The sequence below is a fragment of the Apium graveolens genome, chromosome 3, assembly GCF_009905375.1.
Source record: "Apium graveolens cultivar Ventura chromosome 3, ASM990537v1, whole genome shotgun sequence".
NCBI lineage: Eukaryota > Viridiplantae > Streptophyta > Magnoliopsida > Apiales > Apiaceae > Apium > Apium graveolens.
In genome coordinates, this window is record NC_133649.1 from 70,798,843 (window position 1) to 70,818,175 (window position 19,333).

Genomic DNA, 19,333 nt, shown 5'->3' on the forward strand with positions numbered 1-19,333 from the left:
TAAATAAGATATACCATAGTTTAGAGTAAAGCTTTTTATGGATTATGATGAGATCATAATAGTGAGACCTAAAAAGATGATAACTCTAAACTTAAATAGTTTCTGGTCATAGGATTACTAACTGGTAATTAATAATCCGTAAAGATCGGTACATATTATGCTTGCTTCATTATGAAGGATGTCTGTTCTCATAGACATTTGTGTGGTGACACTATAGCTAGTATGTAGGTGCTTATTATAGAATAAGTTCACTGAACATGACTCGCACAGCTGAACAACTGATGAAGTTCACTCACGTGTCAGCAGTTGTTCACATAGTGATAGTTGTACAAGTATCCTTAGACTTGAGGTCATCATAGTCATCTTGTGTACACTGAACTATGCTTTGGTTTAGTTCTTAGTCTCCAGGGACAATTATTAGGGCTCTTCTGGGTATAGAAATTTGTACACGAAGATAGTGTATGATCAATAAAGGATCTACCCCTTCCAGTGAAGGAAGTGAATGTTCAAGGTTGATCCACTTATGCTAGTTCAGGAATCTCTGGCCAGAGTGAATGAAATTAGAAAGGAGTTTCTAATTTGCATAGAACTACGCATAGTAAATGGTAAACAAAGTGATTGAATTAGATAGGCTTGACACGAGATCCATGCCTTGTATTTAATCGGGACATTGTAGGGTAGAAGGAGTTTATTGTACGGTAACTATTCACTGACAGGTTCTTGGTATTCTAAGCAGTGAATTCATATTATCCGGATAGTCGCGATATGTTGAGAAGCATCACTCACGATGTAGAATAAATGTGATTAATTAATTAATCATATTAAATAAATTAGAGAATTTATATAAATAATGATAAAATAGTTTTATTATTATTTATTTCTACTACCGGCTTAATATTGAACCTACAGGGTCACACCATAAAAAGAGAATGATTTATTGGTGGAGGAATTAATTAATAATGGCTAATAATTATTTATTTATGAAATAAATAATTATTTGGCAAATTTAATAATTGATTAAATGAGATTTAATTGATTATAAATTAATTAAGAAAAGTTCTTAATATTATTAATTAAGGATTTAATTTTTGGAAATTAAATCAAGAGAGAGAATTATTTTTAAAGTGTTTAGAAAAAGGATTAATGATTAAAAGGTGTTTTAATTATTAATGAGAATAATAAATGGGATAATAATAATAATATTTATGGGAAAATTTCAGCTGAAAATTTTGCCTATAAATACACTATTATAGACCCTAATTTTATTCCAACCTCGAAACCCGAAAACCCAAAAAGTTTGGAAAACCCAATTCTCTCCACCTCCTTCCTCCTCCTTAACATCGTTTTCTTGGTGGATACTGGTGGAGTGCTTCACACTTGAGGAGCAACTGCTAAGGATCTCTGATCGTTGTCTCCGAATTATTTTAAAGGTTAGATTCGATCCCTCGAATTTTTATTCACGATTTATATGCTTTTATTTGGATTTTGTATGTGTAAAAGTGTTTTGCCATGACCGCGCTGCGTTAAAAATCCAACACATTGTACTTCAGAAGAACCACAATTAGCAAGTGAACAGATAGAACCATTTAGATTAGCTAAGAGGGCTTTTACTGATCTCTTAACTGCTGACAACAAGAAGGGAGTATTGAGACCCCTTAGAATTCCTTTATAAGTAAAGCAAGCCCTTATAAATGCTGATGCTGCTACCTATTCTTTGCTATATCCTGATGTCCAACCCACCAACATACAATAGCCATCAGAACCAACCACCACCCAAACACAGCAACCACAAACATCAGCACATACCAATCAACCATTAGCACCTACAGTGAAGGCTTCTTCTTCTAGAGCAAAGAGGACAAAGACTGACCTCAGACACAACAAAAGAGAAGGAAAATGATTCTGAGAGATGAATCTGATGATGAGGCACATGTTCTACCATCAGAACCTGTTGCTGAAGCAGCCGAGGAAGTGTCTCCTTAGAAAACAAAGGAAACTGGGAGTTCTAGGCCCCTCAAAAGGCTTAGAAAGATAAATTTTGATGACAAAGCTTCCAAAGTCTCTCCATCCTTGAAGAGATTAAAGAAACAAAGAGCTAACAGGGACATAGCTGAGTCAGATTCAGAGGATGTGGAAGCAGCAGCTAAGGAAGGAGATCAGGAATCTCTGATCCCAAAGGAGCCAATTGTGATTGAATCCCTTCAATCCACACAACCAGAATGTGCTAAAGCCACTGAATCTACACCTCCACTGTCTCCAATTCAAGCTGAAGAAACTGCTCAAGACAGAGTGTCTACACCTTCTATGTCTCCACTTAATGATCCATTACATACAGATGCACCAGGTACAAGTGCTGAAATAGATATTCACAACTTGAATGTGCCTGAGGTTCTGTACTTGGAAGCTCCAACCATTCTTCAACATACTCCACCAACAACACCAATTTTAGATGCTGATTTCAATGTAGATATTCCAACAACACCTCTTCTGAATCTAGATGATGAAGATCAGATATTAGGTGAGCATCAGAATTTGGATGTTGATAAGATTTTAGAGGATGATTTTGAAACCTCTATAGACTCACACACTATCATTTTATCAGAGGAAGCTGATTCTGCAGGCTTTGTAAGTTCTGATGCTACAAATGCTGACAATACTGGTGAAGTTGCTTCAAATCTATATGTTGATACAGCTGGTCCTTCAGGACATGCACCTCAACAAGTTATAGGCAAAGCTGATCTAATCAAGAACTTTGTTAGAGAGGATGCACCAGTACCTTGGAGTGAAACTTCAAGAGGAAAAGAATGGATCAAGGAGTGGAACAAAGTTGACTTTGTTCCTACTGCAAATATTCTTGCTGAGCACCTGGCTAAAGCTGATGAGATGCTGGTGAATGATGACTTCAAAGCACAGCTCAGAGTTACTGCATTGAGTATAAGGAACCTTCAAGGTCAACACTCAATAACTCAAGCCAAGGTGAACAAAATTCAAGAAACACTGATTCAGCAAGACATGAATGTTAAACTGGATAATAAAAGGTTTTTCAAGCCTACCTTTAACAGAGTTGAGGTTATTGAGAAAGCACAGGAGAAACAACAAGCTCATATTGCTGAAGTACTAAAGAATCAAGCTTCTCAACAAGTTCAACTAAATGAAATCCAATCTTCAGTGGAATTACTTCTCTCTCTACTACTACCTGATGGTGCCAAAAAGGGGGAGAAAGTGATTAAGTCCAAATGCAAAACTGATCAACCACTGAAGAGTAAGGATGATGGAAATGATGATCAGGGAAACTCTGAAAAGGGCAGAGGTCATGGCAAGGCAAAGACTCTTCATCTGGGAAAGCAGGAACTTCTACACAGAGATCAAGCTCTGATGTTGATAGAAAAATATTTCTGGTAAACAAGTTCTGACTAAGCCTGATGTTCTGATACAGGGTGAAAGTCAAGAATCACAGAAGTTTATGCAGACACTGAAGCTCAAGGGGAAGGAAACAACAGTCTACTATCAAGACCCCAAGTTACAGAAGCTGGATGAAGAAATTTCAAAAAGACTATTTCTCAAAGACAATCCAGGAATGGATTTTGAAAGTCTGAAGAAAGATGAAGCCAGACTTAAAGCAGAAAATGTCAAATCCAAGTCTAAAGCTTCTATTACTGCAAAGAAACCTCCAAAGCCTAAGGGCATTGTGATTAAAGAGAAGACAAACTCTGAGGCAACCAAATCTGAATCCAAAGCCAAATCACAAGTAGAGGTAGATCCAAGATTCAAGGGCAAAGCTAAAGTTGATGACTCTGTAAAAATCTATCTGCCAATTATGGATCTGGAAGATACTAGTCTGATTTTGAAGAAGAAGAAGAATATTCAAACAAACTTTGACAAAGCTCATGTTGTTCAAGATCAGGACTTAGTAAATTCTGATATTACAATGAAGCAAGCAACCTCTGACAGAGCTCAAGTTATCTTGATATCAGAAGATAAAGGAAAGGAAACCTCTGACATTGCTCATGTTAAACCTTCAAAAATTCTACTACTTGGGTTTACTAAAGCTCAACAATCTACTCAACCTTTGAAGACTACATCAAGTGGTTTTGAAGCAAGAGTTATTCGAGGGAAGGAAGCTGGAGACAAATCAGGATTGGGTAGTTCTGAAGAAAAGAGAGTAAATAATACTACCTCTGATCCAACCTCTTTGAGTGAACCAGGAGTAGGAACAACTCCTGAAAGATTGAATCAATTAGAGTCTGTACAAATGGTCTACCACTCTGTGCTAAAAGAAGATATCAGGTTATATTTCATGATAGATGGGAGGGTATTCCATATAAGAAAGGATGTTATTCGTTTGAAGTACTTTGAAGAATTGCAACATGTGCTATTTCTACTTCAAGTGAAGAACAGATCAACAGATGGTGCTGCCAGATACATAAGGTCTAATATTGAAAGACAGAAGAAATTATATTCTGTAAAGTCTGACAGGCCATACTATCCTAAGTACAGAGCTCACAATGGTGATATCGTTGAGATGAAGCCTAATACCGCCAAAATCACTATATTTCTTGGTATTAAGGGTCTTGAATTCAATCTAGAGTCTGATAAAGCCTATGTCATCAGACTGGATCAGGAGATAAGGAAAGCAAAAATAAATGATCTCAGGGCTGCTATCTTTCAGACAGGAGAAGATACAGCTGAACTTAAAGATGCAAAGAGGAGGATGCAGAATGAACTTGAATATGTTGAGAGGACTCTGTTGAAGAACTATCTCATAATAACTTCTGACATTAAAGAGATCACACACTGAAGCCAAGTCAAGAACTACAGCTGATAAATTTTGAAGGATATACAGGCTAAAGCTGATATCAGACTTTAAGGATGGTAAAAGCTACAAGGACTGTGAGTTGTAGTTACTTAGTCAAATTCTCATATGCATTTGTGCTTAATATTTTTGACATCATCAAATATCTATTAAACTTGTATATTATGCTAATTTATAAGTTGGGGGAGATTGTTAGATATATTTGTGATGTCATGTCTAATAGTGATTTGTGTTTAGTTTTCAGATCTTGACTAACAGGACAAATTAGGACTTAACTGGAAATCAGTACTTATACTGAAGTCAGAGCTTAAGATATCAGAACTTAAGATATCAGAAGATATTTATCAGGAGATAATATCAGGACTTAAGAAGAATTTCAGATAAGGAAGACGACTGATTTAAAGGAAAGAAGATCAAGACTAAAACAAGAAGAGATATGGATGGAGAAGAATTCTATGAAGAATAGAATACTTGGAAGAAAAGATAACTAGTTGATATATTTTAGGATGCAGAATCATATTCGAGATCAATTAGAAGATTATCTTGTAATGTATAGTATATAAACACACACATAGGGTTTACACTATAAGTGTTATCTTAATCGAGAATATTATTCATTGTAACCCTATCAGCTCTCGTGATATTTGTTCATCACTGAGAGAGAACGGTTTCATTGTAATACTGTTTTATTAATAAGATTATTTTGTGTTTCATACTTGTGTTCTTAATTCGATTTGATTATACAAGACACTGTATGCTACCCCATTCTACAGTGTGTGTGACCTAACACATCTCTTATCACATTCCTAAAATGTTGAACATCAAAGCCAACTTTATCATTACCTCCATGAATGTTACCAATGACATTCATCACTTGAAAATTCCGAACCCCCGAACTATAAAGCGTTTTAATCAAACTACGGGTAGCGGTGTTGACATGTCTTTCGCGTTGTACCAAATTCATCTTACTAGGGGAAACAAGGCTGTGGTTGTGTACCAATTTAAGGCTAGTTATCTCCCAAAGACATTTTTTCTTTTGATAATTCACATACATCCTCACCTTGCACTTACTTTTAGGAAGAACCTCCCGACACCGTTTATTTTTACTACTCTCTCTAACGACACTTTTTCCCGAAAGCCTACAAAAATATAGACGACCATGTATCTCGTTTTCTTTATTATGATGGGAAGCTTGAATTTTAATGGCAAAGCCATTTCTTAAAGCATAAGCCTTAAAAAATGATCAGCCTCATCCAAACTTTGGAAAATTTGATTCATATAAGGAACTCCTCCACCATCAACATTTTCATACATATTTGTATCCTCTACATCATCATCATCATCATCATCATCATCATCATCATCATCCTTGCCCTCAACATTATGATTATCATTTTCAAGCTCATTTTCATCCTCTACATTATCATCTTCATCCTCAACATCTACCAAATCATCATCTAAATTAATAAATTCCTCATTTTTTCTCAATATTATCTACAAACTCATCATCTTCAACAAATACAGTGGTTCTACGTTCTTCACTAGTACTTAAATTATCAAGATGTAAAATATGACCAATACCCTCTTTTTTCTCATTTTTACGTTTATGACGAAACATACGAGAAAATAAATTATCCGCCATGACAAATTAAAAATCAAAAGAAGGAATATACCTTGAATCGAGAAAGATACTTGAATTTCTTGGAAAAAATGCCCCAAAATTGCCTAAAATTTAAGAGAACTTGGAGTGTGTTTTTTGAGTTTTGGGTGTGTTTGTATGTGGTGAAATGAGGGTGATAGGGGGACTGCTGGGGATAAGGAAACAGTCTCAACCGCGGACAATGTCCACGGTCCCTTGACCCTTGTTGTCTTTATCCCAGCCGTTGATTGTTTCATCCAACGGTCTAGAAATCGTTTGTTACACAATTGGTCTATAACAAACGGTTGTTGTATACCCGTCCCCTTATCTTATATGGGCCTCTTCTAGATTCAGGAACGCGCAAGGAGAAAAGTACTGAATAATCCTTGTATAAGATGCTTCCAGTAGTTATAATGTAGACTGGTTCAAGTATGCTAGAGGAGTATATATATAGTTTCCAACTTGTTCATCTGTATAAATAATAGTATCAATCTTGAAAAGTAACTTTAGTAGTTTTTTAAATCTAAGAACAAGCACATTTGGCTTTTGAATATTCTTTTCTGCTTGTATTAGCCCACCTTAGGACGAATATAAATAGGGGGAACCTATTTATAATATCCTTAACACCCTTTCAAGTTAGGTTGTTTAAGAAGTAAAAACGGATCAGAACTCGTGTCCGTGATCCTAATGGGTCCGAATATGGATTGAGTTATAAAAAAATCCAATAAAAATTTGATACGGATCTGAATTTGGATAAATTAAATGGATCAGAATATGGATTAAGGTCGATCCGATCCAGATCCTGATCTGATCCATTGACAGCCTTATTTCTGTTGGTGGGCCGGTGCTCATCCTTCCCGATTATAAGTTCTCGTTCACCACAAGAAATTTCGTACAAAATAATATGTGATAAGTTTTAATTAGAATGAGCCCCTATATTCATATCAACAAATCCAATTAAAATATCACATATCAATTATCATGTCATTTTATATAAATTTTTTGTACACGTACTCCTCTTATTAAAATGTTAATTCGTGGCATTAGAGCGTGAGAGAAAATATTTAAATGTATCAGTTTAATGATTCGTATTCTATTATTCTTTATTCACTAGTTTGAATAGTCATGATGTCCATAGAATCTATAAACCAATTCCTTTTTTTTTGTATTTTTTTAATTATTTAAAACAAAATTAAAAATAATTTGGAAATAGTACAAAATAGAGTATCACTATTCACTACCTAACATATAAGATAAATAGCATATTCCCAAGCTTCTTCCTATTTTCATAGCATCTCATAGAGCAAGATAGATCACCACACTAACACTATATTTGAACCACAGAAGAAAGCATGGGACGATTTATATATCTCTGCTCATATCTCTTCATCTTCTTGGCCATCGCCTCCGTAACTAGATCGGTGAGTTGGTTTTTTTTGTTTTTTGTTTTTTGTTTTTTGTATTCGGGAGTACCAATATATCCGTGTAGTACTATGCTTCATTGCTTCAAAAATACCTGCATCCTTTCAGTTTGCTTTATAATTTGACTTGAACTTACAGGCCGACGAATGTGTGTACACGGTCTATATCCGTACGGGATCAGTAATAAAAGGTGGAACCGATTCGAAAATGACCTTAACACTCTACGCAGCCGATGGATATGGAGTCCGTATCAACAATCTGGAGACATGGGGAGGTCTAATGGGTCCAGACTACGATTATTTCGAGCGAGGTAACCTGGATATATTCAGTGGCAAAGGCCCCTGTCTTTCAGGACCACCTTGTTTGATGAACATAACTTCAGATGGCACTGGATCAGGTCACGGATGGTATTGTAACTATGTTGAAGTGACTACTACTGGTGCACATATTCCTTGTGCACAACAGTTGTTTACGGTTGAGCAGTGGATTGCACTTGATAGATCACCCTACGAACTCACCGCGATTCGAGATTATTGCACTGCAAGTAACGGGGGTGATGCTGGTCGTAAAATGTTGAAGGGTATTGGTAGCTATGTTCGTGATGCTGCTATATGATATTGATAAGTGTTGGTTGGACTTTTCTTGTTTTGAAGGGTAGATATATGAATTGTGTGGTAGAGGATGTGTTGTTGTTTGCATTTACTTATTTTTATCCCTCTATGAGCATCACTCAATGTCGCATTCATCATGTAATTGTTTGTGTACATGAATAATGGGGTTTTTCGACAAGGACCCTTTGTGATTAGGTGAATAATGTGGTGATTACTTGGAGGCAATATTGATATTTTAGTGATCGGCCTATCAGGGTATTACTCTGTTTTATACAATCTTTTCATGTTGATTGAACTTTTAAATAGGTGAAGAAAAGGACGATGCACGAATAAAAATTCACACAAGTTAGCACAAGTCCAACAACTTACAATACTCCCAAGTGCAAATATAAGAAATCTAGAAAACAATATATAAAATCGGATGTCGATTCAAAAAATCTTGTTTTTTTTTTATCGAGACCGTTTGCCAATATATTCTCATGTACGTAATTTTGAAGAGTTAATGAAGATATCAGAATTGTTAGAGGTATAGACCATTCACGATTCAGTTTCCGCAGCTGTTTTCATGTAAGTTAACGACAGCAAAATAGATTATACTTAACGTTGAGAGCAAAATAAATTATTCTTAGATTAAGCTTGCGGTAATAATCTTCGTGAAAAAAAGGAGACATTGTTTGGGAGTACTAGCTATCTTATTGTTCCGCAACAAATGTACGCCTGAATTTGAAGACCAAGCCAGCTACCGACAGGCGAAGTCTTTTTCTCAAGGACGATATTAAAAACGCGGAGGCATACTTGGCCATAAATTATTATGGACAAATGGCAGTGAAGATTATGACTGTTTTTATACGGCCCGACTTCAACTAAAAACTGGAAAATGAGCACTTTTCTCTCCTTCCAAGTGCGATATTAAGAGGAGATGATTTACATATTTTATCTTTCGTTACTACTGGAAATATTTATGATTTTTTTTTAGAAAATACGGGAATTGACGTAGGAATGGGTATCAAAATCAATGACATTCGATTTCTTTAACCTATACTTCTTTATACTTTTTAGATGTCATACACATACTTCTTTTGTTGTTATTCATGAGTATGTTCTCTGAACAACTTCATTTTTATTGTTCTGTTACGAGTTAAAAACTGGACAAGTGGGCACAATGAATAGATGAGATTATTCGAACTTGAAACTGAGAACAAATTAGCCTTTGCTCAACAGGAACTGAGGTTAAGGTAGACGAACAAATTTTATTACAGTATATTATTGATGCACAACATTATAGAGAACATGTTTCAGCATTGCTCAAATATTCATGCAAAGATCAATACATAGCTCCTGAATCAGCTGGACCCTCTTCAACCTTCTCAACAGGCAGAGAAAGCTTTTGCATCTTTCTCATCTTATTAATTGCCCTAGCCGGATTAAGGCTTTTCGGACAGGTCGCAGTGCAGTTCCTTATAGTCCTGCATCGATATAGCCGATTTTCGTTCTCCGTTAACGCCTGCAATCTTTCACCTGTAAACTCATCTCGGCTGCACATCAATCGAAAAACCTGGTTTTAAAAATCTTGCAGACAGTGTTATTACATTCATTTCCATATTGTGTATCTCTAGAATCTCGTTAATTATTTTTTTTGATGCAACTTATAATTTAACCTGTCAGAAACCCATCGATAAGCATGTAGTAATGCAGCTGGTCCCAGAAACTCTTCAGGATTCCACCAATAAGCAGGGCAAGCAGTGCTGCAACAAGCACATAGAATGCACTCATATAGACCATCTATTTTTTTCCTATCACCAGGTGTTTGCCTGTATTCCCTTCTGTCTGTTGCGGGTTTTCTCGTCTTAAGCCATGGCTCAATGAACCTAATGTAATTAATCGATAATCAAATTCGCAAATCACAGAACTTACTTCATCATTTGGAACAAAAAGAAGCAGAGTCCACACTTTCATAAATACAAATTGGCAGAAAAGTAGCCTGTCTTACTTGTATTGTTGGTAGAAATTGGTGAGATCAACAACCAAGTCTTTAATAACAAACATATGAGGAAGAGGAGTGATATAAGTGGCTGTAGAAGTATTTGTATCAATAGGCTTGAGGCATGCTACTGTATTAGTGCCATCTATGTTCACAGAACATGACCCACAAATCCCTTCTCTGCATGACCTTCTATAGCTCAAACTTGAATCATCTTCTGCTTTAATCTTCTGCAGTGCATCCAATACCTACACAATTCCGAAAAAATACATAAATTTAAGGTCACATATTATAAAAAAAAATGGATGATATTAGTGCTGATTTACCATAGGGCCGCAAGAAGACAAATCTACAAAGTAAGATTGAAGAAAAGGCTTTTGGTTAGGATAATCAGGGCTCCATCTATATATCTTGAACTCTTTCATCAAAGATTTCATCTTCTTAGTTACATCTTCATGTGATCCAACTGCTGCTTGTGCATGCTCTTGGGATACTCGATGTCCATCTAGTATAGGAAAGTTTCTCTTTTTAGGATCTGTACTTTTCTTCACCATGTTCATCACTTTACCATAGCCTTCCCTTAACAATTTCTTGGACATGTTTTATCCTTCAAATTTTCTCTTTTACTACTTATCAGTTGAGTTTAGGAGATACATATATAGTGTGGATTTTAGTAATTGTTGGAGGCTTTGAAGTTTGCGGATTTGAGGAGGTACAGTATAAGGACACCTGTATAATTCCAATGCATGTAGGGGTTGCACGTGGAAGTACGAGAGGAAGCTTAGCTGTTGATTGTTTGTCACCAATGATTGGGCCTGTTGTTTTCTCCATGGGCCTGAACTGCAATTGCAAAACAATACTCCCTCGTACCATTCAGTAGTTTCATTTGATACAATTTCTTTTCCGTTCACCTTCAAATTCCAATGTAAATATATGTTAACATCATATTTCAAAATTAGCACGACCGTGACAATGTTAACGTAAAACTAAAACCAACAATTTAGAAGATAAAATTACCCTTTATGTACATTTACTGCAGCATATAATATAACGAAAAACCACGATGAATTAAGATTAGAAAAAAAAAAACTCAACAAATCATTATTGTAAATTAGGATCGTCCGACTGATTACGTCCAATACAAATTATAAGTAGGAATTGGGAATCAATAGAATAAAACAACGGATGACATATTGTTCCCACGATTCTAAGTTTACATTCCTTAGGATTATGAATAAAAGTATGCATTCAAGCTATATTTTTCTGAAGTCTTTCTTAATTTGTGTCTGCAATCCACCATGCAGCCATTTACTAACACTAAATATAAATAACGTTATACAGTAAAATATCAAACACTTGATTATATAAAGCTTTAAAAATATAGTAGCTGCTTGATGATGGGAGACGATGATTAAAGTAAGTGGCTTGCAACCTTTGTCAACCATTCCAACAAATGCCAAACTCGATCTGAATCTCATTACTTTTGATTTATTGTTTTTCTGCCAGATCTCCATTGCAAACATATATAAGCATGCTGTTGAGAAAGGAAAAAACAATTTATATGGTACTCTCTGTTACTCAATATAATTAAGAGGCAATGTTGGAGTTCAATGAACCATGCATGTACAAGTCAAACTCTTGGTGTCAACTGGTTCATGCCACGAACTTTTTTCTTTGGCAGTCTCGTACCATACCATACCATTTGCTATTGTATATTTCAGATTTAAGACCCGTGATTTCTAATAAGTTGACTCCAAATTAAAGAAATTTTCTAAATGAAACAATTTGTTCATCAGGTTACAAAAGTCAATGTAACTCCATTAAATATTTTATATTATACTTGCTTATAAGTACAGTTTTTAAAATTTACCTTTTTATTTTTTAAATTAGTTATTTTTTTATAATTTTTTTATATATATATATTGTTATTTATGATGTTGTTACAATATTATTTTTATTTTTTCAGAACTGGTTGTAATATTTTTGTAACAAATATATATTGAAAAATATACAAAAGCAAAATTGAATTACAACTATATATATTAGCCTAAAACTCGTGCGATGCACATTTGTTTTAAATAATTATTATTTTATAATTTTTATTTTGATATTTTATTAATTATATTTGTTAAAAAAAGTAAGTAAATCTGAATAAGTATAATTGGATATATATTTCATTATACTCTAATAACTATTCATAATAATTAGATTTTAAAATAAAAAATATATATATCTGACCCAATTAAAGATATTTTAATTTACAATTACTTGGATTGTAGATAATATTTGAATGTTTTACTAATTTATATAATTAATTTTATATCTAATTATAAATTTGATTTAAAAATTTCAGTGATTATAATTTACGCGATAAAATTGTAACTAGTTATAATTGGAAATTGAAGTGATTTTTTATCGGTAATTTAGTGTGATATAAGCATGTTAGTGCTAATGTTCATAGGGTATATATTCTAAAAATCTTTCATTTTGGGGTCAGTTTCAAAATATATAAACATTAAATTTTAAACAATAAATTTAATAATATTTTTTATTAAACTTTAAACATTAAATTTTTATATTGAAGAAACAATAAATTAAAATAATTTATAGAAATATACTTTGAAGAATCATCAAAATACGTGTCGCGTCTCGTCCTTCGATGTACAAGATAAATCCAACCAAGAGAGTAATTGGTTGATTATTAATACTGATAATATTAATATTTTATTTTGTTAAATAAAATTGTGCATGTTAGTTTTGGAAAGAATGAAGGTTTTTGTTATAAAAAATTGAAAAAGTAATGTCTTTTAGGTGAAAAAGGTGATTATCTAGTTATTAATGATTAGAATTGTTGGTCGAATTATCTTTGATCATAATTTTGATTTAATTTGGATCAATTTTATTATATATTTTTAGTCTGGATAAAAGTATATATTATTTTGTTTTAACTCGATTCAATATTATAATATTTTTAACCGGATCACTAATATTTGTTATTTTGTCTTGGTCTAAGGTACATTATACCAATCTAATTCACTTAATTATTTTTAATTTGATTTAAATTTTATGTGAACTCGTACCTGTATGAAAAGTGTAGATTGATTTGTTTTAACTTGAGACAATTATAATGAGCGACAAATTATCTTTTGGTAGTACAAATATAGATATCTATCATTGATAAAATATACAATTTAATTAATAATTAAATTATCTGTTATAGTAAATATTGTTTTAAAATTTAAATTAATAAAAATTTAATATAATAAAAATTTAATTAGTTGAATAACTTGACTTTTTATCAATAATAATAATAATAATATAGATCTCAATATTAATTAGAATTTAAGTTAGTAGAAAAAGTTAGTTTTAATATTAATTAGAATAATATAAAATTCTTCGAGAAAAAAAGAAGAGAATGATACATAATTCATTACAAATTAGAACTTAAATTGATAGAGGTCATTGACTTCAATTTCAATTAAAAATTAAAATTGATGAACCGAATAATCGAACTTTAAATATTACGTATATTATAATATTGTATGTATGTATAGAATGATATTAAAAGTATGCTATGTACGACTTAAAAAATATTGATCTAAAGAAATTGGCACTAATGAAGGGGATATTGTTAGGAAATGAATAACGCATAAAGGGGGTGAATGTGTTTTACTGTTTTTGAGCTTTTCTTGAATGTTTATGGTTGAACAAAATAAATTAATTCTTGTAGTGAAATGTGTTCATGCAGAAATTAAACTTGCAGAAAAATAAAGAACACAGATCTTCAAAATTCACTTAATTTTATATTAAAATTAAGACTGCTTTGCTATAAAATTTCTAGGCTTTTTATTGATAAAGAGCTTAGCTTCTACTTGAAAATGTTACAAGAAATTTTATCTAAATTGTTATAACTGACTAAGGAGCAGTGTTGACTTTATAACTCAGTTAACTGCTGGTTTACACAGTGTGTAATAAGATATGCTATTAGTTTTTCTAAAATGTCACTTGTCATTTCTATTTATAAAAAAACAGATCTTCCATTTCTGGCTTAACATATCTTTAGCATCCTGTGTTTACTTTAATCTTCCTCTGTCAGTTAATCTTTGCCATTGATCTTGCACATTCTTCAAGCTGCTTTTTGTAGACTTGTCAATCCAGGTGTTGGATTGTTTGTTGATTGTTTATCTTGGATATTGAACCGATCTGCAACCTTGTACTTTGAGATTGTACATCGAGATCTCCAGTTTAGATATATAGAACACTTGACATCTTGATAAGTATATTGGCTCATCGAGATCTCTAGTACTCTATATTTAGTTTGGCTTGTAGAGGTCTTCAGTTCTCTATAAGAGAACTTTGGCTTGTTGAGATCTCTAGTCTTCAAATCTTCACTTTGACTTATCGATAACTGTAATATCTGGTATATATCGTGTAATTATTTTTGCTAATAGATAATTACTATGTATGTTCAGTATCAATTCTGTGAATTATTTGTTAAGTGTTATATGTGTTTGGATGTTTAAAAATAATATTAATTGAGTATTTTAATTTTTATATGTCCAAAATAAAATATAGATGATTGTCATATCTTCCTAATTATTTTATGTTGATTTATGATTTTATAGGAAATATATGGATTTTATAAAATCCTTTTCCGAGTATTTAAAAACTATTTTATACAATCGGGAACTAACCGACGTCATCCGTTTTTACGTTTTTATAACCTGAAACTCTTCCGAGAACTCCTTCCTAATCTAATTGCAATATTCCGAGCATTTTCCATGTTTTGACTTTTTCGATCAAGCGTACGGTTTGTCCTGTGCGGGTCCCGGCGTAACATTTTCGATACATTATTCGTTTCGGTAAATCAATAAAACTCGTATTTTCGATAAACGGGATCTTTTTATTAAACTATCACAATTATCACCTCGTAATACGTGTAACCAGGCGCTGAGACCAAGACCGAAGTACAAATTGTACTGGTTTGGATAATTATCCCGAAAATCGGTACTGTTTGGATCAGTTTTTATAAATAAACGTACCATTTTATATCCGCAATGATCCAACGAGATACTAATTTTCCGTAATTATAAATAGCCTTTACCGTATGTTATTCCTTATCAAAAATCATTTGCAGACAGTAATTATATAATTTTCCAGAGAAAATTCATATATTCATAAACCTTTGTGAAAATCAAACAAACAATCGGAGGTGTTACCGGAATCCGTTTGGAAAGCTCGAGTACTCAAAACGAAGGTCTTGAGGTGTACTATCAGAATATGTGTTCCATATCACTGCATAATCAAAGGTTTATTTTCTGGAAATTTATTTATTTTCGAAATATTTTGATTAAAAATATGAATTTTTGTTCGGATGTTTGTTTGAATGATTTGATGCTTGCATGTTGTAGAGCTTGTTTTCCTGATGATTTTCATATGTCATATGACTGGTTTGGAGTTCAATAACATGTTCAAAATTGAGCTTGATTTTCGAATTTTGAAATTAGGGTTTATAACCCGTATGAATGTTCTTAATTGAAATTTAGGGCTTTTTAATCTAGGGGTTATTAGCTGTTGTATTTTAGTGGGTTGTGTTCCTTATAAAATTTGCAATCGATTGGTATATAGCTCGTTAACAGAGGATGTCTGAATCGAAGAGAGTTGTGTTTTGAAGTTTACGTCGAGTTCGCCGGAAACTGGCGAACTTCTCGGCCAAATTCCGGCCAACTCAGGGATGGGTTAAGTGATTTGATGGCATGGTTGTGTTCCTGGTATTGTGTAGATGTGATCTGGATGTGGTGGTGGCCTGAGCATCCCTGGATCGATTTCTCCGGCGAAATAGGGTGTTTTCCGGCGACCCCTTGTAAAATTACAGTTTAGTACCTGGACTTTTGGGGACGATGCAGTTTGGTCCCTGAAGTTTCCAGAGTTTGCAAAAATAGGATTCCTGTTTTAAAAATATTTAAAAATCATATTTTCTATTTAATTTAATTATAAAAATCCGTTTTTAATTTCTGAAAATTCCAAAAATTATTATTTTAATTCCAAAAATTATTTTTAATTTAAAAATAAATCTGAATTAATTAGTTAATTAATTTCAGTTAATATTTAATTGATTAATTGGTCAAATAATTCGAAAATTAATTGATTAATTAATTTAATTAATTATTAATTGATTTTAATTAATTATTTAATTAGATTTAATTATTTAAAAATGATTTAAAAATTTCGAAAAATAGTTTGGAGATTTAAAATATTATTTTAAATTGTTTTCAAGGCTCGATAATTATTATAAAATTGTTTTGAAGCCAGATTTGGCCAACCGAACCCTGTTTATTACTCTGAAATTAATCCAAAGACCCGTTTTAATTCCGAAAAATATTTTAAATACCTGGAAGCCTATTTACAACCCGAGACTCCTCTATAAATGATATGTCATTGATTATTTGACGTGTTATGTGTTATATGTGACTTGTTCTTTGACTGTTGGTGTATATGTTGGTGTTTACTTGTTTATAGCGTAACTTTTAATCCGCTAATCAGATTTGGGTAAAACGAAGGGTAGATAGAAGTGTGTACCGAATAGAATCTTATGAGTTGAATATTGATAGATGATTATGATATGTGAGCAGAAGAGGCAAGGCGTAGGAAAGGGAAACAGATAGTCGAGGAGTAGACGGTTGTGATTGGAAGTTAGTACAGTATAGCAAGCTAGTACTAGGCAAGTGTTCTGAACTTTCTCGAGATATATCATAGATAATTGATAGTCCTGTTTTATATTGCAAGTGCTTTGAAGCACTGAACCCAAAACCCTGATTCGAGTTATTGATCTTGAGCCGTAAACCTTATTCTTTCTAAACCATTGACAGTTGTATACCCAAATACGAACCACAAACATACTATACTACTCCACCAATACATACAAACTAAATACCAAACACTGAATCAAATTACTTATATATTCAAACCATTGTACCTTATGCTTGAAAGACAAAATCCTTGTAACCCTGAAACATTGATTCCTTTGTTACCCAATTCTTTCATTACCTAATAGTCAAGCTTTGAAATTGCCATATTGATCCTTTGTAAAGATTGAAACCATTTCATTATCGAACACCCAATGTTATTTATGATTCTGTTTATTGCTTCACATTGTTTATTATGTTATTATGTTAGAATTGGATTGTTTTTATAAAATTGTGGACCAGATTCGTGGCCAAACCAGATTAATGGTCAAGCTAGGCCAATGTGTGCCTTGGATCCAGTAGTTAGAGCAGTGTTGTGTGCTTTTCTCGGGGTTAGTGCGTTACTGATTAGCAGCCTAACCTTGGTTTTTAAAATGAAAATATAATATCCAATTCTAAATCATAATTCATTGTTCACTTGATATCATAACCCTTTTTACTTGATGATCATTATTCTCAGTCTTGTCATTGAGACTTGTTGAGCTAGTTAGCTCATTTGTGCGATATTGTTTATGTTCTTTTCCAGTTAAGAAGGAACCAGTTGGTAGCGAGGATCCCCAGTCTAGCGCGAGAGCTAGGGGTTCAGGTTGATCGAGTTAAGCTAATAGGCATCTTTTGGAATAATTTAAGTTTGTAAAAGTTTGTAATAATGCTTAATACTCAGTTATGAGTTTGAATAGTTGGGGTTTGGACGTTTGTAATATAAGTGTGTATTTGGCTTGTGTGCATACTTTAACCTGTTGCGATCCGTGGTAGTTGGTAAGTAGGGTCACTGCACATTATTATTATCTTTATTATTATTATAAGCAGGTTAGAAATAAGGTGTGTGTGTGTATGGACCCCAAACTTCTGACCCGGGTTTGGAGGGCGCCACAATAACTCTTGGTTCTCTAGTGGCTTCTTGACTTGTCGATTTCTCAGAGTTCTCTAGTCAAATTAACTTGTCGAAATCTCAGAGTCCTCTAGTAAATTTTGACTTGTCGATATCTCTGAGTTCTCTAGTGAATTTTGACTTATCGATATCTCTGAGTTCTCTAGTAGAACATGATTTATCGATAACTCAGAGTTCTCTAATGAATGTAGACTTGTCGATAACTCTGAGTTCTCTAGTGAAGAAATGACTTGTCGATATCTCCAGTCTTCATGTCTTCAATTTGGCTTGTCGATATCTTTCTGAGTTCTCTAGTAGCTTTCCTGACTTCTCGATAAACCATTCTGGAGTTCTCGAATGACTTCTCTATAACATTAAATCTGTGACTTGTAGAGATCTTGACTTAGAGTATTTTTCTCCAAACAGATTTATTCAACTCCAAACTTCTTCAAAATTCTTCTGAGGCATGATCTTCTTGATCTTCTTTCAGATAGAATCCTTAGGCTTGATACTGTTTCAGGAAAAAGACTCTAGTCTGCTCCTTTGCATTTTTACAGACTTTAAGTGTTATAAGTACAAAATACAAATTAAGATAACAATACAACTTACTTAGGGTTGGCCCCAAGTTTAACTGATTACCAAAAAATAACATTTCATTAATCTCCTCCTTAGATCAGATGTCCATCTGGCTTGCTTCATACTTTGATCAGAGACACTAATGATATTGTTATCTCCAGTGATCTTTGACATCATCACTTATATATTACAATCTCCCCCAACTTAGTCCCACAGATTTAATTGCAATGGATGTTTTACTCGACAAGAATTTGGTGGAATTAAATTTTTGTGGCAAAAATTCTATGAAAAAATACCACGTTTTGTTTTAGTGATTTTAATAATAAATTTAGTCATTTTTTAATTAAATTGTGTAACTACAACCTTCCCCTGTCATATTCATATTAAAAAGAATTTATACCCATCTAACAAGAATTTGTAGTCATCTAAATTAGTTGAGTAGAGTATCAATATCC

The 19,333-nt window shown here is 33.1% G+C and overlaps 2 protein-coding genes across 2 annotated transcripts; one reads left to right on the forward strand and one right to left on the reverse strand.

Annotated features, from left to right (window-relative positions):
* Nucleotides 1-7,708: 7,708 nt before the first annotated feature.
* On the forward strand, nucleotides 7,709-8,761 carry LOC141712408 (PLAT domain-containing protein 3-like). The gene is made up of 2 exons (XM_074515335.1): nucleotides 7,709-7,873; nucleotides 8,013-8,761. The coding sequence occupies exons 1-2, from the start codon at nucleotides 7,805-7,807 to the stop codon at nucleotides 8,487-8,489; spliced, it is 546 nt and encodes a 181-aa protein (XP_074371436.1). The 5' UTR covers nucleotides 7,709-7,804; the 3' UTR covers nucleotides 8,490-8,761.
* Nucleotides 8,762-9,695: 934 nt separating this feature from the next.
* Nucleotides 9,696-11,156, reverse strand: LOC141710762 (succinate dehydrogenase [ubiquinone] iron-sulfur subunit 3, mitochondrial). Its single transcript, XM_074513293.1, has 4 exons — nucleotides 10,793-11,156; nucleotides 10,476-10,714; nucleotides 10,144-10,353; nucleotides 9,696-10,020 (listed from the first exon to the last, which is right to left on the reverse strand). The coding sequence occupies exons 1-4, from the start codon at nucleotides 11,063-11,065 to the stop codon at nucleotides 9,810-9,812; spliced, it is 933 nt and encodes a 310-aa protein (XP_074369394.1). The 5' UTR covers nucleotides 11,066-11,156; the 3' UTR covers nucleotides 9,696-9,809.
* Between the last annotated feature and the right edge of the window lie 8,177 nt (nucleotides 11,157-19,333).

What these genes read in the sequence shown, in the direction of transcription:
- LOC141712408 (XM_074515335.1), top strand. Translation starts at nt 7,805, where the DNA reads ATGGGACGATTTATATATCTCTGCTCATATCTCTTCATCTTCTTGGCC. An exon ending in TCGCCTCCGTAACTAGATCG is followed by an intron (nt 7,874 to 8,012) that starts GTGAGTTGGTTT and finishes TTGAACTTACAG; the next exon opens with GCCGACGAATGTGTGTACAC.
- LOC141710762 (XM_074513293.1), bottom strand. Translation starts at nt 11,065, where the DNA reads ATGTCCAAGAAATTGTTAAGGGAAGGCTATGGTAAAGTGATGAACATG. An exon ending in TGTCTTCTTGCGGCCCTATG is followed by an intron (nt 10,715 to 10,792) that starts GTAAATCAGCAC and finishes GGAATTGTGTAG; the next exon opens with GTATTGGATGCACTGCAGAA. An exon ending in TATCGATGGGTTTCTGACAG is followed by an intron (nt 10,021 to 10,143) that starts GTTAAATTATAA and finishes ATTGATGTGCAG; the next exon opens with CCGAGATGAGTTTACAGGTG.